This window comes from Desarmillaria tabescens (assembly GCF_030435595.1).
Source record: "Desarmillaria tabescens strain CCBAS 213 chromosome Unknown EV420scaffold_183, whole genome shotgun sequence".
NCBI classification, from domain to species: domain Eukaryota; kingdom Fungi; phylum Basidiomycota; class Agaricomycetes; order Agaricales; family Physalacriaceae; genus Desarmillaria; species Desarmillaria tabescens.
Window position 1 is genome coordinate 1496 of NW_026848482.1, and position 25737 is coordinate 27232.

The 25737-nt window shown below is 48.4% G+C and overlaps 7 protein-coding genes across 7 annotated transcripts; 5 read left to right on the forward strand and 2 right to left on the reverse strand.

The window, feature by feature from the left end:
* Nucleotides 1-3385: 3385 nt before the first annotated feature.
* Nucleotides 3386-5150, reverse strand: EV420DRAFT_395784 (alpha/beta-hydrolase). Its single transcript, XM_060481966.1, has 5 exons — nucleotides 4903-5150; nucleotides 4664-4852; nucleotides 4511-4608; nucleotides 3650-4459; nucleotides 3386-3597 (listed from the first exon to the last, which is right to left on the reverse strand). The coding sequence occupies exons 2-4, from the start codon at nucleotides 4716-4718 to the stop codon at nucleotides 3659-3661; spliced, it is 954 nt and encodes a 317-aa protein (XP_060321757.1). The 5' UTR covers nucleotides 4719-4852; nucleotides 4903-5150; the 3' UTR covers nucleotides 3386-3597; nucleotides 3650-3658.
* Nucleotides 5151-5532: 382 nt separating this feature from the next.
* Nucleotides 5533-6566, forward strand: EV420DRAFT_1653908 (uncharacterized protein; the record flags this gene model as incomplete). The annotated part of the gene is made up of 2 exons (XM_060478774.1): nucleotides 5533-5699; nucleotides 5765-6566. 2 exons carry the CDS (start codon nucleotides 5533-5535, stop codon nucleotides 6564-6566), a joined length of 969 nt encoding a protein of 322 aa, XP_060321758.1.
* Nucleotides 6567-7686: 1120 nt separating this feature from the next.
* EV420DRAFT_1243210 (NADP-dependent oxidoreductase domain-containing protein) lies at nucleotides 7687-7943 on the reverse strand (the record flags this gene model as incomplete). The annotated part of the gene is made up of 2 exons (XM_060466654.1): nucleotides 7687-7743; nucleotides 7791-7943. Coding segments are annotated over 2 exons (210 nt in total), but the record flags the coding sequence as incomplete, so codon positions are not given.
* A 799-nt stretch (nucleotides 7944-8742) lies between these two features.
* On the forward strand, nucleotides 8743-10099 carry EV420DRAFT_1596572 (uncharacterized protein). The gene is made up of 2 exons (XM_060474973.1): nucleotides 8743-8820; nucleotides 8872-10099. The coding sequence occupies exon 2, from the start codon at nucleotides 9211-9213 to the stop codon at nucleotides 9709-9711; it is 501 nt and encodes a 166-aa protein (XP_060321760.1). The 5' UTR covers nucleotides 8743-8820; nucleotides 8872-9210; the 3' UTR covers nucleotides 9712-10099.
* Nucleotides 10100-11097: 998 nt separating this feature from the next.
* EV420DRAFT_1596576 (uncharacterized protein) lies at nucleotides 11098-12040 on the forward strand. Its single transcript, XM_060474974.1, has 2 exons — nucleotides 11098-11221; nucleotides 11289-12040. Exon 2 carries the CDS (start codon nucleotides 11308-11310, stop codon nucleotides 12013-12015), a length of 708 nt encoding a protein of 235 aa, XP_060321761.1. The 5' UTR covers nucleotides 11098-11221; nucleotides 11289-11307; the 3' UTR covers nucleotides 12016-12040.
* A 477-nt stretch (nucleotides 12041-12517) lies between these two features.
* On the forward strand, nucleotides 12518-17190 carry EV420DRAFT_1488585 (uncharacterized protein; the record flags this gene model as incomplete). The annotated part of the gene is made up of 16 exons (XM_060470627.1): nucleotides 12518-12586; nucleotides 12631-12675; nucleotides 12795-12816; nucleotides 12917-13032; nucleotides 13160-13207; nucleotides 13283-13329; nucleotides 13383-13425; nucleotides 13478-13526; nucleotides 13925-13989; nucleotides 14068-14214; nucleotides 14497-14556; nucleotides 14613-14702; nucleotides 14757-14928; nucleotides 14970-15025; nucleotides 15551-15572; nucleotides 15671-17190. The coding sequence occupies 16 exons, from the start codon at nucleotides 12518-12520 to the stop codon at nucleotides 17188-17190; spliced, it is 2571 nt and encodes an 856-aa protein (XP_060321762.1).
* A 3503-nt stretch (nucleotides 17191-20693) lies between these two features.
* On the forward strand, nucleotides 20694-23617 carry EV420DRAFT_396128 (uncharacterized protein). The gene is made up of 11 exons (XM_060481967.1): nucleotides 20694-20886; nucleotides 20940-21097; nucleotides 21145-21339; nucleotides 21391-21464; nucleotides 21519-21598; nucleotides 21653-21813; nucleotides 21866-21954; nucleotides 22004-22104; nucleotides 22153-22886; nucleotides 22948-23153; nucleotides 23200-23617. The coding sequence occupies exons 1-11, from the start codon at nucleotides 20754-20756 to the stop codon at nucleotides 23342-23344; spliced, it is 2076 nt and encodes a 691-aa protein (XP_060321763.1). The 5' UTR covers nucleotides 20694-20753; the 3' UTR covers nucleotides 23345-23617.
* The last annotated feature ends 2120 nt before the right edge of the window (nucleotides 23618-25737 follow it).

Here is a 25737-nt window from a genome sequence, read left to right on the forward strand (position 1 = left end):
CACTTTTCTGTACCTCGGAATACTTCGGAACTTCTACCAGTCTGTTCATTGACCTCAAAATACCTCGTATAACACAAGGATTTAAAGAAAACCTACAAAAATACATGTTAAAAAAGAGTAATAGGGGATGGAGGAGATATACCTTGTATTACGCATTTCTAGTGGTTGGAGAAGGTATTCCTGTTATCTATTAGACGATATATATTCTATAATCATTTGTACAAATTCCCACATTTATCCGAAATGTATTGGAAGAGATATAAGCATATCATTTTGCAAATGATGAGGAGCACATCCCCAATTTCGATATTCTGATCATTCTATAGCTTGGGGAATGTCAGAATCGGATTCCTTGACCCAAAAATGGTAGGATCACCAATCATCCATGGTTATTTTATCAAGAAAACATCTAATGGTAAGAACAAATCAGACTGCAGCAATTATCAAGGAAAGTTCATATTGTACTTCAGAGTGTTGACACTTCACTTCCCATGGATGATTGGTGACCCTACCATTTTTGGGTCAAGGAATCCGATTCTGACATTCCCCAAGCTATAGAATGATCAGAATATCGAAATTGGGGATGTGCTCCTCATCATTTGCAAAATGATATGCTTATATCTCTTCCAATACATTTCGGATAAATGTGGGAATTTGTACAAATGATTATAGAATATATATCGTCTAATAGATAACAGGAATACCTTCTCCAACCACTAGAAATGCGTAATACAAGGTATATCTCCTCCATCCCCTATTACTCTTTTTTAACATGTATTTTTGTAGGTTTTCTTTAAATCCTTGTGTTATACGAGGTATTTTGAGGTCAATGAACAGACTGGTAGAAGTTCCGAAGTATTCCGAGGTACAGAAAAGTGATTTTCCATATGTGCTCCTCCTAAACTGTAATATTATCATTACTACCATTTATAGAGCCTGATAAATTGTTCCTATAGTCATTTCAGTGTTTTCAAGGTCAAGGAATTCATTGGTAACAATCCCAGTCTCATTCGAAGCTCAGAAAATAACATAAACCATATGTGCACCCCAATCCTCTCTTAAAAAGCTAATGTGTTCGTCTAATCCTGGTAATAAAATGTGCCACAAGTGCTATAGAGGGATATTTTAGGGGTTTTCAAGGTCAGGAAATTCATTGGTGACATTCCCTGGTCGATACAATGCATGTATCACCCTAAAAAACCCCAAAAAAGCAAATATTGCAGCCATTTTTGCGAAATTACCTATATTACACACTCTCCAGAGCCCCCATACCTCATCAGTAGGTTCGCTTTTATGTTATTTAGGTTCATGAACATTCTAGTACTGTTTCCTGACCCATCCAGCTACCAGAAGCCAGCCTAAATCCTATTCTGACCGGAAAATAGCCCCTATGATGCCATCATTTGGTCGCATCCAGCCGATTTTGGCCAGATATTGATGGGATGACTTCACAGGCTAATTATAGATTTTTATGAAAGGTCCCACGGAAAATTCCGGCCCATCCCGATGGGAAATGTGCCTAATAGTTGAGAAAATGTGGATTTAGGTTGGATTTAGGCCCTCATACATGTGTATACTTATCAGGCCTACAGGCCCCACAGGATTGTGTACAATTTAATTCCTGAGCCTACAGGGAATTGTATACAAGGCTGGCCTTATGAGGTGTATAGGTGACTACTCCTAAGACCTAAGTACTTTATCCTTATATGGTTGATTAATCTTGTTTCATTGAATTGGTCATACTAACAACGCACTTCTCTGGGTCCGATTACTATAAATGGTATTTTGAAATTCAGAATGGCATATGTCTGAAGCGCGACCGTTAGGCTTTCTATAGGTTCGCTATATCCACATCTTTCTGACGATTCTCCAACAGGGATTATGACCTTCTGCAGCTAGTAAAGAACCTGTTTGATGATAGTTTCGTGCCTCCCAAGAACGCCGGGGAATCCGAAGATGACCAAACTGAGGAAGTTGAAGTGCGGATGCAGGACCTCTTCACTTAGACAAGTACACTTGCCGACAGGAGTCAGTTGATTTATCTACCATCTATTGTAATGATCAGATCTTGCCAGTGCTTCCGTATGTGTTGCGAGGAGCCTCTTTTAGCTTATCAAGGATCGAACAAGGTTAAACCCGTCGCGCTTGCAGTATAAAGTTACTGGCACGGCGAGCTCGGAAATCTCATACATCTCACGTTTCCCTATTCTCAGTCTTTCACCTTTCCTAATAGAAGTACATATAATACAGCATGCACTATAAATGCACCCGCCGATATGATGACGGGACCAGACGATCAGAAAATCTGCCAATTCACTGGATCAGGGCTAATAATACACTGTTATTCATCAGAGAGACTATACTCATATCAGTAATAGTAGGAGTAACGCGGCCTGCAAAGAAAATAACACTCGGAAAACAGCCGTGCTTAAGAGGGACTAGGTTTACGTACCTGGGTAGGTATGCCTCCAGATCGGTATGGCAGCGCAGACCAGACATGTACAGTGAACCCGTCACACGACCTAAAGTGGCTGACAAGCACCGATACAAGTCCGAGCGACCTTGATGCTGAGAAACCCATTCCTTGTCTTGGAAGCGCCTCTGAATGAGGCACGAATACTGCTCGACACAATCGAGGCAGGTCATCATTGCCCTACATGAATTATAGATTGAGGACATAATATCTGGAATGTCGTCGAGAAGGTCGATCCGCACGGACCAAAACCCCGGGATATGCTTGACGAATCGAAGGAAGGTCTCCAATCCGCACGGCCCACGGAGTGTGGATATGAGGGGCAGTTCGATCCTATCCAAGTTTCCTTCGATGGCGGGGACGAGCTCTTCCCTCGCGAGCCTGCATGTATTCGCCATTTGTAGGAGGTCGTCTTCGAACATTTTATATTCACGCGCGCCCGTTCCATACCGTATAGTCCAGCTTGCGTAGAACAGCACAGAATCGAACTTTTCGATGATTGACCACGTAGTATTGTCAAATTTGGCAGCGAGGAGGCATATAGGGGTGATTATGGAGAAGGCTGTTGGTGCCAGACCGGCGGAGTCAAGGTGTTTGACGAGGTGCGCTAGTGTCTGGTAGAATGTCCTCCCGGAAGTTAAGAGGACTGAGAGTAAGAGGGGAATGGAAGGTAGCTTGCTGGATCCTGACATGTTTCAAGGGCTTCCCAAAAGAGCAATGACGAACTAGTTCAACAGCACGGTGGGCGACAAATCCGCCTCCCGCAGTTTGTCCCCGGGGTAACCTTGATGAGCCAGAAGAACTTGGAACTCTAATTTATCTACCTTGTCTGTTGTAATAGTCACCGATTCCAAATTTACAACAGCACCAACGGGCTTTCTCCACAGCGGTACCGTGGTCCCTCCACAGAATGTTCCAACGACTGGCTCTTATTATAGCCTGGCAAGTATGGAGAATGGATGGAAAGCTGGTCGAGTAATTAAGGACACGTTTTCTTAGGTTTCGGGATTCTGGAAGGATGGCTCCGTCGGACTCCTAGCTGATGAAAAGCAAAATTCACATCACATAGGTTACACTCGAATTTGAACAGAAGTATTAAAAAACGAAGCAGAGTTTTCATAATTCTATATTAGCACTTGTAAGCGCGCACCTACTACAATAAGTTAACCGACGCACTCACACATATCACACCGATCTAATCCATTTTACAACGTCCTCAGCCCACTCCTCGCCTTGCCCCGTGCCAACCGCGAAATTCACGCTGATGTGATTATGCCCTGCAGCGACAAATTTGTCGTACGTCAGACCACGGGCTTCCAAAGCCAACTGGAAATTCTTCGAGGCGTCGATCAGCGAGTCAGGGTCTCGTTCGGCGATGCCCAGCAGTAATCTAGGAAGGGAGGTTATCTTCTCCTCAGTGGCCGCCTGCAGCAGACCCAGTGGTAACTTCTCCCTCTGATGTTTTCCCTTGTGCTCGTGCCCGTTAACCTGCTCCACGGAAGCCGGCCCATAGTACTGCTCCACCGCAACGGTCATAAACCCAGGCATCTCCTCAAACGTATACGCCCCAGCGAACAACACCGCGCCCTTAATCCTAGGATGTAAAGTGGCCGAATACAACTCGGGTGTGATAAGAATCGTGAACACGTTCATAGCTCCCGCAGAGTGGCCCATGACAAAGAGCGCGTCGAGATCGGGTTCCGTGGCTCCGCCGAAAGCGAGGTTCTCGGGGTTGTCGATGGCCCATTGCATGGCATCGCGGACGTCCTGGGCTGCTCCGGGGTGCTGGACGCTGGGGACGAGGCGGTAGTCCGGGATGATGGTTATGAAGCCTTGGGAGGAGAAGTAGGATCCAAGGTTGGCGTAGACGAGGTCTGCGGGTGGGGGGAGGGCGCGAGCGCCGGTGTCGAAGCCTCCGCCGTAGCTGAAGAATAGAAGGGGGCTCTTTGATGGTGTAGATGTAGCTGATGGGTAGTAGATATCAAGCTGATCGCAAGCAATGAAAATGGGAAATTTAGTAGGGTTGGAGAGACGTACCTTGTGTCTCTCTGTTGCGCCATACTGGAACGTCCTCTTGCTCGTTGCAAGTATTTTCTCTCTCTTGGCCTCGAGGAGGGGTAAGAAGATGCCCACAGCTGTCAAGATCACTGTGTCAGCCGCAGGAGAAAAGAAGCGGAAATCGAGACGTACTGGGGAACAAGATCTCTGGGACGTCTTTCTGCTGGAGTTCTGCTACCTTGTCCATGGGTGCGATAATCTATCTGTTGGACAGCAGGGCACCCCCGGGACATTTATACCATTGCATTGCCGGCCCTGATGGGAAACCCCTTCCCATAGGCTCAGGAGTGGTCATATAAGTGTTTGGGGACACGTTGAGCGCTGATACAGCCTCATTATCGTTTATCCAAAGAGCAAATACCGCCTTATACCGTATGAGGCACTGAAAAGTACGGAGTTTTGAGTGGCGCAGATTGCGGCAAGTCCCGAATAGTCCTGTTTTGTCGTCAACTCATTCGAGCACCACGGACCATCGCAGATGTGGATGGATGGAGAGTCCACGTGCGGTCTCAACGCGGGCTTCCTTCCGTTGCCAGTCAGCTATCCTTGCTAAGCGGCCGCTCTGGGTCAACTCCGGGTCACTTAACAGCTGGCTTTCGCCACAGTAAAAAAGGTTCTGCCTTGCAAGTATGTAAAAACCGAAGCGACGACATTAGGGTTACCCGACACTGATGTTCCTGCGAAAATACCTTGGAAACGATACTTGGTCTCCGTGGACACTGCTCTCGCACTATTTCCCTTTTTGTGTGTCGAGGACGACCCGTGTCGCGTGCGTTCCTGGGAATGTTTGTCTTTCACGAACAATCACAATCACGTACACTCTCAAAGCACCGTGCCCTTGCTTTCGCCGTTTCTAGACCGGCCAAAGCGCTGTCGAAGCTTCATCAATTGCCAAATACGTTGATGACGCGGACACGAACAAACTAAGTTTGTTTACCCGAGGCCGGCAGTTATAAGGTGGCGATGTTTGGGATCCTCGATGTTTTCAGCCCTTGCTCCCCATGGCTGACTCGGACACCATGGAGGTTTTAATCCCTTCTTACCTAACACATTCTCCATCCCATACTCCCGACGTCACTGTCGTTCTCAAGTCTCCCGGTTCTGATCACCAGGTCGTCCTTCCAGGTCTAGCACCAGATTCTCGTGGTTATGTTCATATACAAGTCGAGTAAGTTTATACACAAACCCGTTTTATATCTTCCTAATCTAACAATACATCCATCTACCTCAAAGGTGCTTGTTCAATCTTCCCGGCCCTCCCACCGAGTGTCCAAAACTCGAACCAGCCTCGGAAGGATTTTCGTTTGCAGGGATGTTCTCATGGGCAACCGAAGGGTTGAGAAACAGACTCTTCGTGTTTGGCAACACTAGCCGGTCTCCTGTCCGCAGCCTGAGAAAGCCGTATGAACCATGCACAACAACGCCACAGCCACGATGCCTCGGTCCTCATGGTGGCCCTGTGATTTACGCAAACAACCGTACTGGCTTCTTCTCAGCATCTCCTCCTCCAGTCCAAGACCCGCCACGAACTCAACCATCGATAAAAGATGTGGCGGCACCTACCTCACTCTCCTCCTCGGCCGCCGCCGCCAGCTCGATTCCCTTCATTTATCGTGACGGGAGTGTATTCGTACCACGTCATGATGATCCATCACTGGAAGACCATGAACGCCGCCACGAGCTCGAAAACATACTGCATCCTCTGCTTCCCCCAACCACGCCGGAGAAAGCCACCACCACGCGAGAATCGGCTTGGTTGGAGTCCCGGCATGCGTCGTCGTCGGAACTGAGGGATGATGTCGTAGCAAACGTCGCACTGGGACCAACACAACTACAACCACAACCGGCATTGGCATCAACATCAGCACCTGTAACCCTTCCCCCTGATCCCGCTCCCGTCCAGGCTCCGACGACACCAGTTGAACTTGTTGCGGGCCCATCGTCACCTTTGACGCGAAAGAGGTCGGACGAGGAGGATGCAGAGGAGGAGGAGGAGGAGGAAGAAAGACCGAGGACCAGGAGGCGAACTCAGTAGAGCTGCTCCTCCGGCGTTTATTTTTCATCATATCATTGGCATTGGCATCAGCATCATCAGCATTCACGACACAACCACAACCACAACCATCATCCATAACATTTTCCAAGTCAATTGTCTAGACCATACACAGAAATCAAGCATCGTCGCAATCACGCGACTTCACAGTTTTTCTTTTTGGTCTGATCAACAAAAAACGCGTTCGAGTCGCGTGCGCGTTTTGGTCGGGCTGATCCGCCTGTCCCGGGTCGGAACTTGTGCTTCAACGGGGTCGGTTTTAAGACGGCATTTCTCAACATCAAGCGCAAGTTTCTGGCATTCTGAAGAATACGTTCCGACAAGAGGTGCGGTGAATGGTAAGAGCCAAATCGAGTCAACGAGAAGCATGTGAAGAACATGATGCTACATGAGCTGAACTTCCGTATCGTATAGCACCCGTCTGAAAAGAAACTTAAGCTCGCAGACCCGTCGACAGGATACCATCAACGTATGTCACCTCCAGGCGTAATAGGAGGCATCACCATACCAAGAAGCAAGTCGACTTTTCATTCGAGCTGGACTGACGCATCGTGCAACTCACGTCCCATTTCATCTCCACATCAAAGACGTTCGATAGTAACTAAAGACTATAATTGGCGAGAAACGACCTTTGGATTCTGAGCCGTAAGCGGCATGAATGACGTTCCTTTCGCCTGTGGCTTCAAGAACAGTCTGAACCAAAGATCTGAAGCTCTAGTGTCACGAATCTGGGCGCGATAAACTTTGGGTCTACTCGCTCTTGTAGGGACCAACATCCCCCCCCAGCAACATCATCGAAACACCCATCACTTCCCTGTGGTCTCTCGCACCGAACCCTCACTGGCTGGGCTGAACTCTTCCTTCGCGTGACCAACACTAGCGTATGTCCGCCGTGGAGCACTCTGGATCACGCAGAGAGAATTTTTTTTCTAATGCCAGGAAGTCTTTCGTTTTACATGGCGATTCTGTAATGACCTTAAACTTGATTGATAATAGTACAAAATTCAAATCACGGATTCAAGGCTCAGGCGTATCCTGCATCACTATCCCCAGGGCGTCTGCTGAGTCCCTTTCTCTAGGGATGTCACTTTGTTCCGCGAGTTGCGACCTCCTCTTGGCTGAGCTTCACCTTGGCCGCTCCGAGGTTCTCTTCCAGATACTAGAACACATGAGTAGAAGGAAATGGAGTATAACCATATAGGTTACCTTGATCTTCTTCGTCCCAGGAATGACAACAAAGTCGTCGCCCTGTGCAAGGATCCACGCGAGGGTAACTTGACCAGGCGTCGCGCTATGTTTTGGCGCGATGACTTTCAAACGATCAACGAGATCAAGAATCTTGGGAAATTTCTCTTTAGAATGAATACCTGCGAACACTTTGTCACTAAAGTGAAGCAGGAAAAACTTCAGTGAGCACTCCTCTTTATTCGTGAAGAGAGAGATGACCTCGTCGGAGTCTACCGACCCATAGAAGCTGCTGAGACCCATGGCCCCCAAACCGATAGGGTTGATCAATGCGTCACCGATTTTCCTGGGAGGTAAAGACATGATGGTGGTTGGGAAGGAGCGTACCCTGCTTCTTGGGTCTCATATATATGATGTTTACCGTTAGCGGCAGCTCCGCAATGTCCAGCGTTCACCTCCGGGATGTGATGAGCTTCCTATCGACTCCATGAAGTGAGCCACCAGGAGGATTACGCCATTTTTGCTACAGGTGGTTACGACACGGTTGACGTACAATAATGTGACGAGATCTCTCAACTGTAAGATTGAAACGAGTTCAGTATGAGCCTCCCGAGGTGCTTGAACTAGTACATGACACGCAGGGAGTGTGCGATGAGGCATTGCAACATTCGCATATCCAGAGGTTGACGCAACTGGCGAACCGGGACTACACCTACCAGTCAAGCATGAACTTGCTGCTTGACGTTTAAGCAAGAAAACAGATCTTCAAGGGACAAGTCGCGGGTCTGTTCGGTTGATCCGCTAACCCCGGGTCGGAACTAATTGCTCAACGGGGTTCGGTTTTATGTAACACGGGATTTCACTGATGACCATCACTGGCAAGCTCAAGTCTATGGCATTTTACAGGTGCGATAGATGGTAAGAGCCAAATCGAATCAATGGGAAGTATATGAGCTGAATTACACGTCGTATAGTACCTGTCTGAAAAGAAAAGGGCTCTCGTACAGACCCATAGGCAGGACACCATCAACGTATGTCACTTTCTCGAGGAGTAAGCGTATCATCATACCAAGAAATCGACTTTTCATTCGAACTTGACCAGCGCATCATACAATTCACTTGAAGAAGGATCGACAGTTCCAGACTATTTGGAGAGTGAAGACCTTCAGATTTCTGAGACAAATAGCATGGATGATACTTGTCGCACAGAATTCCTTTGACCTGTAGCTTCAAGAACAAGCGTGACAGTTGGAACGAAGGATCTGAAGGGCGGATCCTACTAACCGTGATGTGCGTCTGTGGCGGCCTTAGCGCCGTGAAGAGCGATGAATCCGGGGGCGATAAACTTCGGTTCTCAAACAACGCCGGACCCTGAGCGCTGTATATATTGGCCTTTGCCCCTACAAGAGCAAGCAACTTGTCTATCCCTCTTACCAAGGACATGTCCTCCAACAGTGTCGTAACCAAACTCCCGCCAGAAATCATCGAGCAGATTATCTTTTCTCTCTGGTCCCTCGACCTCACCACCACCGAACGCATTCACCTCATTACCTCCTCCGTCCTCGTCAATCACGCATGGGCAGAACTCTTCCTTCGCGTATCCTGGCGCGACGTGTTCATACCTACACTACCCTTCGTCATGCATTTCCGCCGTTTGCTCTGTGGAGAAGCAACTAGTATTACTCGGATTCTCAGCTTGGATTCGGGTTTACCGAATATTCTATGTCGGAGTATTACATTCGATACGTCGAAACAAGGATTGAAGGATCCGATGGTGGAGGCACGGGGGAACTTGGGCTTGTTCTTCCTTGGGCATCGAGGGATCGTTCCGGATCTGAGGTGGATAACGTACCGGGATGGTACGGACGTGAAGAGGGTAGCCTTTAGGTGGGCAGTATCCCCAGACACACGGGGGCAATGCCGTGCAGAGATGGGGAAATGAGCGGTACATTTCTGATGAGTGTCTCCATTTATGCAGCTAGGAAACGTCAGCAGCCTTTTACAACGGAGGAGTTATCAGGTACCACAACCTTAAACCCTTTCACGTTCCAAATACTCTCGATCCGGACTAGAGCATCCACAGCGGTACCTTTCCAAAGGACACACGCGAGTCCGCTTCAAACTCAAAGTGCTCAAACAGTTTTTTTGAAGCATAGAAAGGCCTTTGACGCATTAACAGGATGCCCCTTTTACTTCGGGTGGTCTTGGCAATAACGAGGTAATTTCGAAGGCGCCTTTGTAAGACGACTGGCGAGGGGAGACCGGAAGGGATCTGTTCCTACCGACCGCCGAAGTAGACGGGGTGGGACAAGCAGCGTCGCAGGGCATCGGCAAAGTGAACGTTATCAGGGTGAAGGAGGGCATTGGTAGAGTCCAGTTCTGTATCATGTGTTCAAATTCCGGCCAGAATGCAATGCGGGGTGACCGTAAGGAGCTTGATAACTTGTTGTTGACTCCATAAATCCTCCTTATGACACCTTTAACGCCTGCTTCAGGAGTTTCGCGCTACATCATGCTTAGAGCAATGGCGCAGACCTTTAGGACCTCGCTCAGGTCGGAAAAGAAGTCTAGAATGTCCAAAATTCAAGGCGTTTCGTGGGTTACGCAGAGCGCTTCGTGCAACGATTGATGTTCTCGCCCTAGATTGCAGAACCTTCCCTCGCACAGAGAGTTGATACTATTCCTGTTCCCAGTCAAGGTCTTTCACCCTGTAATTTTGGAACGGCTTGAGACTCGATTTCCATCCAATTGACACATGTAATAATACAAATCACCTTTTCATGCTTCGTCGGCGTAAAGCTATTTGGATAACTCGGGTGTGGCCTGCATCACTGCTGCCATTCCAGTTGCCCCATACCTTGTTCCAGGAATATCGCTTTCCTCCGCGAGTTTACGAATAGCAGCAATCTCCTCTTGGCTGAGCTTAACCTTAGCTGCCCCAAGGTTTTTTTCCAGATACTAGGGCGCGAGTGAGTGTAAGACATTGAAGTACTACTGCACGAATACCTTGATCTTAAGTCTTTTGTACCAGGAATAACGACAAATTCGTCGCCTTGTGGAGGATCCAAGTAAAAATAACCTGACTAGGCGTCTGGGCGTTGAGCATCAGCCGAACGTGTGAGGCAATGCTCATAAGGTGCTGACAAAGCGAACGAGAAGGGCTCAATCTTGCCTTCATCCTTGACTCTCCTCGTTCGCAGTCAGCACCTCATTCGCACTTTGCAACTTCGTTGCGTTTTCAGTCATCCAGAAATACTATTACTTTATCATATCATCCACTATGTCTGCTCAAACCAACAATGCCCCCTCTACCTCCTCCGGAAGACCTCATGGCTCGGCAAATCAAGGAACTGGCTTCGACGTCACCATGATAGCAATGACTGCTCAGATGATGAAAGAATTGAAAGGAAGAAATGCTAGGCGAGCGGAAAGGAGAAGGCAGGCCAATGATGCTAGCGAGGTTTCAGAAGATGAAGATGAGAAGGAGCTGGCTGATCGAATGAATTCTCTTGTTCGTACTCATCAAAACAATTCGACTATGTCCACTGCTTCCAAGGACCATGCCAAGGACTCGGAGACAGGCTTCAAATTTGGGGACGCGAAAGCCTTGGCCAATGGAGGTTATCGCACCCTAGAGTCCTCATATCCCGAAGACCTGTTCGTTCTTGCCCGCAATGGAATCTCACCACCGTTGACGATGTTTACTCCCACAACGCTCACGAATATTAGGCTCGGAAGAGATGTAACGTATCGGAAGTTCGCACGAGGTGCTACATCGACGAACATCCGAGTACTCGATACTTCGACTTTCCCCAACGAAAAGGACATGACCTTGGCCCAATGGCTCGCAGCGTACGAAAACTTCTTGAGCTTTATCTCGGAGTTATGTGAAGGAGAGCGAATCTTCGAAGGTTTTGTGAAACATCACCAGCGAGCAGTTACCGACCCAGACATCGAGGCGACATTCGAGGCTCACAAGGAATTCGACTGCGACCATTTACGACCGCAATTCTTCACTAGGGGAGGCATTATTATTGATGTTAACTCGAAAGAGTACATTGAAGGTTGGAACCGCGTCGTGCAAAGGGTCGCTAGGCGTACGACAGCCCAGGAGATCAAGACTGCCGTTGCTCAATACATCCCAGCCGTCAATGGCCCAACTAGGACCACAAAAACAAATCCCGGTTTCAGCCCTTTGACAAATCTCAGTATTCCGCGCTATGCTTCGAATAAAGTGGCAGCTTAGGTAAATTTACCAGGCTAGAAGGACGCGTGTCGGTCCGAAGTCACTATACACGTGATATTCATCTGTAATCAAACTTTTTTCCCTCCAACGTTTACTGAACACTCTCGTTCTTCCCCTTCCACCGCGATCCGTTCTTTGTACCTCGCGTCTTCCTCAGATCAATGATGGGTATCTCCTTCGACCGACCTCAACCTCAAGATATCGTGCCGAATTTGCGCCGAGGCAACGTACTATCGCGTTCTGAGGACAGAGATACAAGGGTGCTTGGGGACGATAGCGAGTCTGGGAAGTAGAGGACGATTCAAATGATCAAGGCCCGCCTCTACTCCAACGCGTACGAGAGCTTCGCTTCTGGCTTCAAATTTAGGTGAGCTGTCGGTGCTTACTTCACTTCTCTGTAGCTAACACACTTTCACCTAGATCCCTTCTATGGAAGTTTCCTCGTGCTACGTCTTGCGTTCCTTCAATGATGCATGTCTCTCACCACCACCATCAGCCCAATATGTGGGACCAGGACTACGCCAAGATGGCGTATCGCATTCAAGCGAGCGAGACGCGGGAGTACCCAGAGGTACGAGCTGTGGTCGCGTCGAAGGATGGTTCCGTTACATGCAGGAAGGTTCGGTATACATGCTCTCCGATCTTGGGAGTGGGTTTTCGGTAAGTTGTTCAATGTTCAGTCAATCTGAGCGCTAAATACTTTCTCTCCTAGGTCAAATCCTTCCCTCTGGTGACGGTGTCTGCTTCGGGGAGGCAATCCATATGAATCAACATCGAAGGAATGGGGTACAGTGTTACGAGGTATGTTGTTGACTTCCTGCTCACGCATGCATGGCTAACCTTTTCTGCAGCGTATGCCATTCACTCTCAACAGGGCAGGTTGAACTTTGCGCTGACACAGTATATTATGCTCTGGTGACCAAGATGCATGGAACGGCGGAGGATTTTGGAGGCTGGGTTGCCGCGCGATGTGGGGAGGATGATCGCCAACCACGCTTTGAAAAGTGGGAGGGGATCGTAACTGGGAGAAGAGGTGCCTCGATGTTCTATGGTTGGGTGCCTGAGGCGTATTGATTTTGATTGAGTTCGAGGTATGTTGTCAAGTCTGTGCATTGACGTCGTTCGTTGACCTCACTACGTGCAGGATTCGAAAGTATGGATTGAGCTCACCATCCCGAAGGCAAGGTGTATGGTACGCTACCGATATCTTTTTCTGATCTCGTGTACTAAATCTCGATTCTTCAGTTAATGCTGTGTTCTTTTTCAGCCGTTACTTTGTATGGATCCTGAAAATCCCATGGGTAGCACTGCAAAGTACGTCGCTGAGTTGTGTTGACTAGGACGTTTTTGACTAACTGTTCCTTCAGCCTATCATCTTCGTTTGCAGCGTGGACGCTAGCTATGTCCGTGGTATGTTTTTTTTTAGTATTCATCTTTTTTTTCCCACTGAAACTGGTTTAAGATCTATGGCACGATCATCATTCCTTTCGTTGACCTCCAAGAAGCGGAAGGTCTGATTTGATGCCATTCTCCGTCCACTAAATTGACGAATGTTGCGGCTGAGCAAATAACCGCCCTGGACGGGAGGAATTTGAACCAGTTTTGTATATGGTATGTCCTCTTCCTTCCCTGGTTCTTCTCGCGCTGATGTCTTATTAATCCAGCGCGTTGTTGTCTGCTAGAGGCAGAACCTTAGGGTTAGGGTCAGTTCTGGCTGGGGCCTTTTGGGGGGCATGTCGGACCCACAATGGCCAGCCTCGGTTTTCTAGTAGATCGATTTTTAGCACGGCTTGGAAGGAAACTAATCAGTTGGTTTTGACCAGGATGACTCAAAGTCGATCGGACGAAATGCAATAGTTCGAACATGTCTTCGGAAAATTCATCAAATCCTTCTGCATGTATTGAACAGGCACTATCGCTCCCCATGGTTACAAGCACCTCATTGCGCAATGTTCAGACACGCTTGGAGGCGTGGTACTGAAAACCGATGCCATACCGCCTGCAGTGGATACGCATCTATTCTAGATACAATCTACATGTGATAAACGTTAGTTGGATGAAGAGACTCACTGGAGCGACGATGAACGAGCTTTTAGTTTAACGTCGGACATTGGAATGGCATCGTGCATAAATCACGTCAGTCCTTTGGTACCACTCGTGGCTGCAGAACCGTTTCCTTCAGGGAAAAATGCATGTAAAGTTAGTATTTCTGAGTAATGTTGTAATATCAAGTGTCACGCATCGCAGTGCTGAGTGCAGTCGACGTCGGGATCTTGGGTTGTCAGGCAAGGAAACGTTGTTCTTCTCCCCGGCTTTGTTTACTATGTAGTATTGTTTCTGGTGTACAGGCGTAGATAGATAGGTGAACGAATAATGATGATCATCGCCTGATTGCGAGGGTTCCCTGCTATATCCGGCAGGTGAACGGTTGGAGAATTACCGCTCATCTCGACAAGGCATTTACTAATCCTTTGGATACAGCCCTGGTGCTACCACGGCTTCAACGCAGTTTGGTACCACACCCCATCGACCTCCCCAGTAGTATGTGCTTTTGTGTCGCTTTCACTATTGTATGTCCTTATTCTGGCTATGACTAGGATTCAGGAATACTCGAAATGGATAGGGATGAATGGCTTCGCTGTTATCACGACGTTATTGTAACCTACAGGGACTACGACGATAAACGGGTGAGTGTTTACAAACAAGAAAAGAAGAACATTAAATGTATAACACACCTCAAGTATGACGAGGTGACCCTCTCTTCTCCCATAGGGACAGGTCAAAAGGCGTCCATTCTAGTGCCGAAGCAACAGTCCTACACCGGCAGGAAGCCCGTCATACCATCCGATCTCGCCGACACTCACTGCGCCGAGCTCGGCATTCATAGTCTGGCCGGGGTCCGGTTCGGTCCAGGTTCGGGCACATTTGCCTGAACCTCGAACCCGCACCTCCAGGTTCGCTCCCCAACCCCCCGAACCTCGAACCTGAACCTCAGGTTCAGGTCCACAAGGTTCGGTCCAGGTTCGAACCCGGTCCAACAGTTTTTTTTTCACAAACCATGTATATAAAAACAATCACTAAACTACATGGATCAACGACTACATTGAAAAGTCCCAGTCTGCCTCGTCAAAACAAGGTCCAGTATCCATCCACGCTTCATTCTGCGCACTTACGCGTCCATCTCGATAAGCTTCCTTCAAACGCTGCAGCGTCCCAAACTTCTCGGCACCAAGGTTTCGACGGCGAGGATCAGAATCAGTACGCCCTGCATATGAGAAAGCACGCTCCGATGATGTAGAAGATCCAGGGACGGCGACGGGCGTACTCGGGCGTACTCGATTTGCTCAAATTTCTTGCAAAGACGTAATTACAGTGCTGAACGTGGTGGCTTGAACCTTATATTGCCCGACTATATAGCTACCCCAAAATGAGACCACGATTCTCTGTATTAGGTAGTATTACGAGGGGAAATTTAGATTTATAAACTCACCTGTACACTCGCGAAATTTGCACGAATTATTTGGAGGTTCAGCAGGTTCGAACCCGGTCCGGACCCGGTGCGCAAATTTCGGCCAGGCTGAACCCCGCACCTGGACCTCGGTGGCTGTGCTGAACCTGAACCTGAACCGCACCTGGACCTGCGGGTTCGGTTCAGGTTCGGACCGGGTTCATGCGGTCCTGCACCGGACCGCGGCCAGACTAGGCATTCAGGGACTCTTGGGGAAGCTCAACGCCATCCTCGGCACGTCATACACTCAGGGCACTGCGGGGGTATACTCTATTCTTGAGTACTGCATCTCGAAAAACTATGACTTTGGGACCGCATACGCCCATCTCCGCCTGTTCTGGCACAACGAGTCTGACTTGACCACCATGATAGATGATTTACTCGAGCGCGATGTGCAGCACCGAAAGATGTTGCAAGATGTACTTGTCGAAGACAAAATCATACACTCGTACGTGCCCCCTCGGCGCATCTGGGATCTGTATAGTGATCGGGTAGTGCCCTGGTGGGCGGTTCGACAATGGCCGTGGGGGATATCGCATGCGTGGGTGGATGAAGAAGATCGTGAGGATGTGTTGACACCTGTCAACGATTATGAATGGCCGGTGCTAATGCCTAAAGGCACCAGCCTGAATTCCATCCGGATCGAGATGCTCAATCTAGGAGCAGAGTACGTGTGGCTGGATGTGCTCTGTTTGAGACAGAAAGGCGGACCAAGGGAGGATCTGCGTGAGGAGGAGTGGAAGGTGGATGTGCCCACCATCGGAAGAGTCTATGTCGAGGCCAAGAAAGTAGTATGCTACTTGAGTGGGCTGGGACGGCCTTTGAATTCCGAGGCTGACGACTTTGAGAATGACCACTGTTGGTTCAAGCGTGCATGGACACTTCAGGAGATCAGCAGACATTCAATCATTGGTGGGGACACTGGCGACGAAGAGTTATGCTTATGGACGAGGTTTGGGAACCAACTGTCATCGCTGCAGAAGATACATCGTGGACTGCATGTATATGACGTGCTGTCGCAGATGCAGAAGCGGGTGTCGACAAATTCTGTGGATAAAGTTGCGGGGATGGCATACCTTCTGCTTTCAGACTCTATACCGGCATACTACGGAAAGCAGTCTGAGGAGGATGCGTGGACAGCACTGGTGGATGTGACAGTGAACTTGGTTCAGGGGGATTTGCTCTTCCTGTATCCTGAACCGGGGAACGGAAACAAGATTTGGCGACCGTCATGGAAACAGGCCATGACCAAGCCATTGCCAACCCTATCGGAAGGGCCGTTGATCGACTATCCTGACAATATCGATGATGTTGATGCGTTCTACAATGGATACGTCATTGAATCGGCATTCGTGCGAGGATTGTCTGAGGGAGACTCACAAGGGCAGGACCGACGGGGAGAGTTCATTGTCGAAGACGACACCGGAACGGAGTGTATATTCAATATTGTCGCTCGTCATCAGTACCCAATACTAGGTGGCTCATACACATTATTAGGCACCTCTATGGGTGTAGGAGTCGATGATGACCCGATATTCTGGGTAGTCGGATGGAGACTACCAGATCAGAGGCTAAAGAAGTTGTCGGTGTTCGAAATATACGAAGGCATGAACTCATTGGAGTTACGGGGCATTGCAACAAAGACTTGTACAACTTTTCTTGCCTGATGTGAGTAGATGTTCGCAGTATGTTTTGTACATAGTCCAGCCATTACAACCATCTCCAGTATTGATATTGAACAGCTTGCTTATATGGATTGCTCCATGAAATACCAGTTTAGGTTCATACTCGGATCGGCATGATAATTTTTCATCGCGGCACCTGGACCGCGCTCTCTTCCGATCTCTGCATCGACCTAAGCTGTATCAGCGGAGATGGCCAATTAATCCAGTTTTCCGCCCCTTCTGTCTCTCTCTCTGCGTCTGCGTCTACCTCACTTGTGTCATGCATTGATGTTGGTATTAGATGAGCTCACTCTCCCATTTACCCTTCCATTCACTTATTTTCACCGCGATTTCAATATATCAGGACTTGGTGCATCATTTTCACTTCGGGCACCCCTATATTTCGTTGGCGACTTCTATACTACGGGCTATGACCCATTCGTGTTCGATCGAGTCTCGTATGACACGTTGTCTTCAGTAACTCTTTTCTGTGAGGGATCTCTGTTCTTAGTTTGATTCTTGCGGGCTAATTTACTCTTGCGCAGATTCTCCTCCTGCGGACGCCCACTCCCGTCCTTCCCATTCCCCTGCAATCCGCTCAGTGGACTTACATCCTTCCTTTACCAACGCCATGTATTTTGTTCCCACAACGACCTCAGTACTAATATTGCGCCAACACCAAGACGACGTATAGCGTTCCAGTGAGTGAGATGGATGGGATGACCGCCAACGACAATGGCGGAAGGCATGGGTTATTGGTGTCGAGGCGATTGGAGTGAAGGGCTTGAAACAGAATGATCGGTGTTGCCGTCCGTCTAATGCCATGCTCATTCTACCCTCGAATGCCCTTCCTGCTGCTATAAGTACCGCGACCCTCAATTCATCTTGGATTGGTGCTGGCGCTCCATCAAGTGACGAGGTCCGCGTGTGGTGGGATAGAGTGGGTGAAAGTATCTTTTGAGGTGCGTGTTTACTAATGTGATTTTTGGCGGCGGGACTAATGTCATTTGCACAGGATGTTGCTCGCACGCCTACCCATCAAGTCTCTGGCATTCTACAGGTGCGATGTGTAGTAAGAGCCAAGTTGTTATATGAGCTGAACTTTAGCACCCGTCTTCAAAAAAGCGCTCTCGTCAGTGGAAGATCGCAGACCCGTCGGTATATCATTAACGTATATCACATTCTCGAGGAATAGGCGTATCATCATACCAAGAAATTGACGTTTCATTCGAGCTGGAGCGCATCATACAATTCACTTGAAGAAGGATTGACACTTCCAGACTATTTGGAGAGTGAGACGAAAACGAAGACCTTCAGATTTCTGAGACGAACAGCATGGATGATACCTGTCGTGCAGAATTCCTTTGACCTGTGGCTTCAAGAATGAGTCTGAAGGGCGGATCCTACTAACCGTGGTGCGCGTCTGCGGCGGCCTTAGCGCCGTGAAGAGCGATGAATCCGGGGGCGATAAACTTCGGTTCTCAAACAACGCCGGACCTTGAGCGCTGTATATATTGGCCTTGGCCCCTACAAGAGCAAGCAACTTGTCTATCCCTCTTACCAAGGACATGTCCTCCAACCTGAGCGTCGTAACCAAACTCCCACCAGAAATCATCGAGCAGATCATATTTTCTCTGTGGTCCCTCGACCTCACCACCACCGAACGCGTCCACCTCATTACCTCCTCCGTCCTCGTCAATCACGCATGAGCCGAACTCTTCCTTCGCGTATCCTGGCGCGATGTGTTCATACCTACGCTACCCTTCGTCACACATTTCCCCCGTTTGCTCTGTGGAGAAATAACTAGTATTACTCGGATTCTCAACTTAGATCCGGGTTTACCGAATGTCCTATGTCGGAGTATTACATTCGATACGTCGAAACAAGGATTGAAGGATCCGATGACGGAGGCACGGGGGAACTTGGGTTTGTTCTTCCTTGGGCATCGAGGGATCGTTCCGGATCTGAGGTGGATAACGTACGGGGATGGTACGGACGTGAGGAGGGTAGCCTTTAGGTGGGCAGTACCTCCGGTAGCACGAGGACAGTGCCGTGCAGAGATGGGGAAATGAGCGGTACATTTCTGATAAGAGTCTCTATTTATACAGCTGAGCGACGTCAGCAGCCTTTTACAACGGAGGAGCTATCAGGTACCACAACTTTAAACCCTTTCACGTTTCCTTGATCCAGACTAGACTATCCACAGCGGTACCTTTCCAAGGGACGCACGCGAGTCCGTTTCGAACTCAAGGTGCTCCTCAAACAGCTCATTTGAATTATAGGAAGGTCATCCTGGCGACTTCGCCGCATGAACAAGCTGCTTCCTTGACTCCGAGCGTTCCTTGGCAATGACGAGATAATTTCGAAGACGTCTTTGTGAGACGAGGGAAGACCAGAGGGGATCTGTTCCTGCCGACCGCCGAGATAGGCGGGAATAGACAAGGAGCGTCGCAGGTATCGATAACCCCTGATATTACGACAAAGTGGATGTCATCAGGGTGAAGAAGGGCGTTGGTGGAGTCAGGTTCTGCATCATGCGTGCAAATTTGGGAGCAAGGTGGCCAGAATGTAATATCCGGCGACTTGATAACTTGTTGTCGACTCCATAAGATCCTCCGGAATGTTACGACACCTTTCTCATCCTCTGGTCCTCCACCGGTTGGGAATCATACCACTCCTAGAAAACTCCTAGGATTCAATGGGGAAACAAGTCACCTTAGGTTTCATGGTTGATGGAAAATCTGGGTGTTACTACATTTTCCCAGTTGGCAGATTACTGAAGGGTCCCACACCAAAATGAATTCGCCGTATGGATTCCCGAACGCTGTATGGATATGATGCCGTCTGGTGTAAAGTGCGCATCAACCATGGTCTCCCCCTGCTCTTCTTACCTGGTTTGTTTTTGCAAAACTGTCGCCCTTTTTATCAACTTTGCCGACAAAGCCAAGAATCCACCTTTGGGTACAGAGACAATTCCTGAAAGTCCTCCAGAACTACTATTCATAACGTCTTGGTGTAGCGCTCATCACCAATGTTACAATGTCCTGTTATTAGTCAACTCCCTCTTTAAGCTCGTTTCCCCTTCACTGATCCTATCAAGAGAGAAAAGACGAAAATCGGGCATCGTCTGCCTTCATGTGTCCCTTTCCCCAGAAGTTCTGGACCGACGGGATGCAGCGAGCAAGTAACCGCACAGATTCGCCATCTATTACCGAAGCCCCACACCGTCAAATCCCACCAAACTAGCTAGCTCGTGGGCCACTGCACCGAGAGCGCCCCCCCGTAAAAACCATCAGACGAACTTGTCAACACCGTGCTTGGCACCGATGATCCCAATTAAATGCAGTCATGTTTAATCCACCTATGCGGTCGATTCCCCTTGTGCAACTGAAACTTACAAAATTCGGGCTACGCTCAGTGTATGTTTTAATACTATGGTTTTGTGCATCGGGATCAATCAGAAGAATCGGGGACCGGCACGAAGCTGCCGTAATCACTAATCAGCCCCTTTTTGGACATACTTCCCGACCACCATCATCTCCACTGCCAACTCTCTTGCAGCAAATATGCTGATGAGACGTTCTGCAAGAATGGCAGGAGCCCCTTCCAAACGGAAGAGTCTCTCTGAGCCAGAATCCGACAGTTGGCAATCAGACGAGAACATCGAGAAGGAATACGATTTCGGTGGACGCAGCGAAGGTGCGCAATGGTCCTTCTACATTCTATGGTCCAAATGCTGAGATGAACAGTAGTGACAAAGCCTGGTTCAGCGAAACGAAGGCGAATCAGTTCGAATACGGCCGGAACGAAAAGGGCAACAAAGGTTACTCAAGGCAAACGGAAGGGAACTGGGAAGAAACAGCAAAATCTCGGCCTGTTATTAACAATGCCGCTAGATATTCTCTTCGCGGTGAGTTAAGCTACATTTACATTCTATCCATTGACCAACGTCAACAGATCTGTGGTATGCTTTCTCCGCGAGACCTCGTCAATCTATCGCGGGTTGATGCAAATTTCTGCCGCACTCTGACCGCGCATGATGCATCGTTCCTTTGGAAGGCGGTGAGGAAAGCGGAAGAGGGAATCGAGCCAGCTCGAGGAATTCCTGAATACCGATGGGTAGACCTGTTATTTGGGAAACCAGTTTGTGATGTAGGTTGCTGCTTTGTTTTGATATGCACCCATTTAACCCAAGTCTATCAGATTTGCCATATAAAGAATGCCTTTGTCGACTGGATTCCCCGACGACGTGTCTGCACGCAATGCTCGAAGGCAAAGTACGTTCATGCATTCTCGTTGGTTGCTGTATTCGAGCTTATCGTCCCCGTCAGCTTGATCGCTGCATCAAGGGTTAGAAGACGCTTCCCCGGTGTCGATGATGACATCTTGAACCTTATTCCGCTTACAACTGGTGAACCTGCAGTCTGTTCTACATGCATTTGACTAATTAAGTCTACTTACAAAGCTGGACCGGGAAGATTGTGCTCACGCAAGGGCTACTACTGGATCTCTGACATCACGGAGATCCAAGCAAAGATCAAGGAGCTGGAAGCAGACCCTGGGTTCTCCAAATATCTAGCCGTCTTTCGAATGGAGCGGAAGAAGTTGGTCGATGTCGTGACTAAAGTTTGCGCAGACTCCGTGCATAATCTCATTCATCTGATCTATTTGTTATTAGGATGCCAAACGGTGTGAAGAATGGAGTTGTGTTAATGCTCGAAGGGAAGCGGATGAGTCAGGTCGTCGGAGAGACGAGAGATTTTTTAGGTGGGTCTGCTGGGAATTGATGACTGTCGCCTGTCTAAACGCTTTCTAGGATAAAGACCCACCTTTTGGAATTGGGATATGACGAGAGGGATGTTCAGGGCATCAGACTGGAATCGTCCGTCGTGCGTGACGCTGAGCTAACATCACAGGGTATGCAGGTCCTTGTCGTTTATACCCCCTGTGCTTAACATGGTCAAGGTTGGAACAGGAGCCGTCGGGGTCTCGAAGCGGTAATCAAGAAAAACCGTGTTCAGCAAGCCAAAGCAGACCGTACTACCGCGTTATTCAGCCGTGCTGAAATTGTCAAAGGCATTCTTAACATGTACAAACAGCAATTCCTGCCTGTGGTGTGGCGCGAAATGCCTTCATTTGCGGACGTTTGCACATTCCCTGCATTCAGGGTTGTTTTGGAGGCGCCAACAGAACTTGTCGTCACCGACGCCAGCTTTGTGGATGCTATGCAACAACTCCCAACTCTGATTGCCGACTGGAAGTGCCGAAAGGAATCCGAGCTGCGAGCCCAGGTCGCGTCTCTGGAAACTGAAGGAGTCGATCCTTTGAAGCTAGCAACGGCCGTCTTCTCCTGTGAACACCAATGTAATGCTATTATCACGAATACAGATCTTTGGCGGCACCAATGTGTTCCCTATCTTATTCGAGGACCAGGGAGCATGCATGACCAGTTCCCGGCCGCAGACGTCGATGATCTGTATAAACACATCGGAAATACAACACTCGTCTTTGATAGGACACGATCTGCCATCGCTGCCTCCTTGGTTCGACTCGCTTCTTGTGATCCCGTCACAACAACCGCAGAGGAAATGGATGATTTGAACCTTCGATTTCTTTCTACGCATGATCTTGTTGGTGAATATTGTTCGGTCTTGGGCCCCACAGTCTACGGGCCTCCCATCCTGACCTGGCGTGAATGTGTGAGTATGGTTCTCCTATCCAGATAATGCGCAGCTGACCACAATGTAATATGATGCTAAGGTACATCAGGGCAACATCAGTCCACACAGTGCAGGCACCGAGTTTGACTTTCGTCTTCTTACACCAGAGGATGAGGCCAAGAAGAAGCGGGTTTATGGAAATGCACTCGATTTTAGCGGGAGCTTAGAATTTTTTCACTGTCAGCATTGTTCTAATCATGTCGATCCCCAGTCATACGAGGATGTCTCCAAGCATGTCCAAGATGTGTGAGTAGTCCTTATCTGCTGATCTACGTTTGCTTATTTGACGTAGGCATGATGTTGTTGATCCTCAGCTGGACCGTGATCTGTTCTTGGCTCCTGGCATAAATTTACCTGTGGCACAGCGTCCGCCGTTGTCTATTGTGGAGTTTGAAAGAGAAGAAATGGACCCTTGGTCTGCTGAAGATTATTCATGATAGCACCACTGTTGTATCTGGCGGGCTACGACATTCTGAGTCCTTAAATATCAGAACAAATCTGTTTCCTCTAAAAGTTAGCATCATTCCGAGGTGCATCACATCCGTTCCAAGGCGCCATGGCGATGCGCGTCTCTTCACTGATTTGGATGTGTATCTGCTCGTACCTTGTCGTACCTTGTCCCTTATCCATTTTCTAGAGAGAAAAGTTGCTCAAAGAAGTGAGCCGGTGAGCAGCCGTTGTCTCTTTATTCTGTTGCTCATCTTCGTCTCTTCTCCGAGTCTTCCACTGTTTAGTATACACGTGACACCATATTTCTGGGAAGGATATGCACGAGCTTTCGCTACAGTCTATCTTTCACTTGAAATTTTTATTGGACATCATCGCTCCAGCGTTTTCTGCCCTACCGCCACACAGGACTCGGGCTATTACACGCCCCGCGATGATGTAAGCGGCGGGTCTTCTGGCGCTCTGCTTGTGGCTGTTTGCTGTACCTAGTTCTTCTTTCAAACGTTCCTCCATGTCTGCTTTAGAACAAGAGTTACTACGCCTCTATGCTCAGCCTCTTCTCGGTCGAGATGACATACCAGCACCTACTGAACGAATTCTTTGTCTTGAGGTGCCCATCGACCGTCTCCGCGACTTCCTTCTGAAGCCTTATAAATGTGTCACTGGGGCCCGGGGCCATCTGTTCGACCCGGATTCTACGGATTCGAATTTTGACTACAACTCGTCTTTCCATCCTGCAGCCTTTACTACCACGCTCATGGGCCGATATTTCCCATCGATCCTGACTTCGCAAGGGACGACTTAACCGCCCAGCCTGTGTCATCGGCAAGGTCTTCCAACTTCCGAGTTGCATGTGATGGATGTATCTTGCGTCGCCACTCGCAAGAACTCTTGCTATTGCGAAGTGGCTCATATAATTGAACACAGCAAGGGCGATACAGTGTGTCTCCAATAAGTACTTGTTCTTGGTGCTGATACTGCTATATTTCAACACAGATGCCTGGCATGAATTACGGCCATTCCATCCAAAGTTGGCAGGCAAAAGCCTGAGAACGAGACTCAAAATGCCAGCTTTGCTTGCTCATTAATAGCTAAAATAACAGAGGGGCCCAGCGTGTATTTAGATCTACTTTAATGTCTTGAGCTTCAAATATCTCCAAAACATTGTTTACTTTGATGTATTTGAATTATCCGAGGACTTTTCCGGGCTGTACTTATGCTACCACATACTTCAAGATGCATGGTACCACATCAGCTAGCCTCGACTTGACTTTCAACGGTAATAATCCCTTTTACAGCGGTTTTCATAATTATGTGGAATCCCGATTTTGAAAAATTATGTGGTCGTATTTGGATCGCAAGGCCCCGGCCCTTTCTCTTCCCACCACTGTCGCGCCGTGCGACGACGGCACGACAGTATTGTCTATTTTACGATGCCTATATTGTATTTCTGAAGGCCTCAAGATGTTTATCAACTGCATTCTGCTCCTATGACATGGCATATAGCGACGTTGCACTCTACAAGCAGGACTCCGAGTGAGGCAAAACCTTCGAGAATCCAGCCTTTGTCATTCTGTGCTCACTCGAAAGTGACATCCTCAAGCACTACATGCTGCTATACTCATCAATTAATATTGTTGGACCTGGCATCTCCATATCCAGATGGTATCAGTAAGCTTCGGTCTCTTGACTTTGTCAGACTCAATGTCTGTCTTGTGCTGGCAATCCTTTGGTATTAGCAGCGTACTTTGACCTTACTACATGGGAAAAGGTCTTTCATTGATACATCCTAATTCAACAAAATATAAGTGCAGTATAAGGTACATAAATGTGCTTTTTGAATGTAAACCAGTGAAATCGCGTGAAAAGGCGGAGCACTTCGCGTACCGGGCCGACATGCGGTGCAAATAGGACCACATAATTTTTCAAAATCGGAATTCCACATAATTATGAAAACCGCTGTAATTGTATTCACTCCGCTTATCGCTTATGCAATGCATCGAAATACAGTCTTTTGGTCAAGTTGCGGAGCGGTACATTTCTGATAAGAGTCACCATTTCTACGACTGAGCAACGTCAGCAGCCTTTTACAGCGGAGGAGTTATCAGGTACCACAACTTTAAACCCTTTTGCGTTCCAAGTATTCTCAATCCGGACTAGACTATCCACAGCGGTACCTTTCCAAGGACACACGAATCCGCCTCGATCCCAAGGAAGGCCTTTGACGCATTAACAAGATGCCCCTTTTACTCCGGGTGATCTTGGCAATAACGAGATAATTTCGAAGGCGTCTTTGTAAGATGACTGGCGAGGGGAGACCGGAAGGCCTGCCAACCGCCGAGGATGGCGGGAATGGACAAGCAGCATCGCAGGCATCGATAAC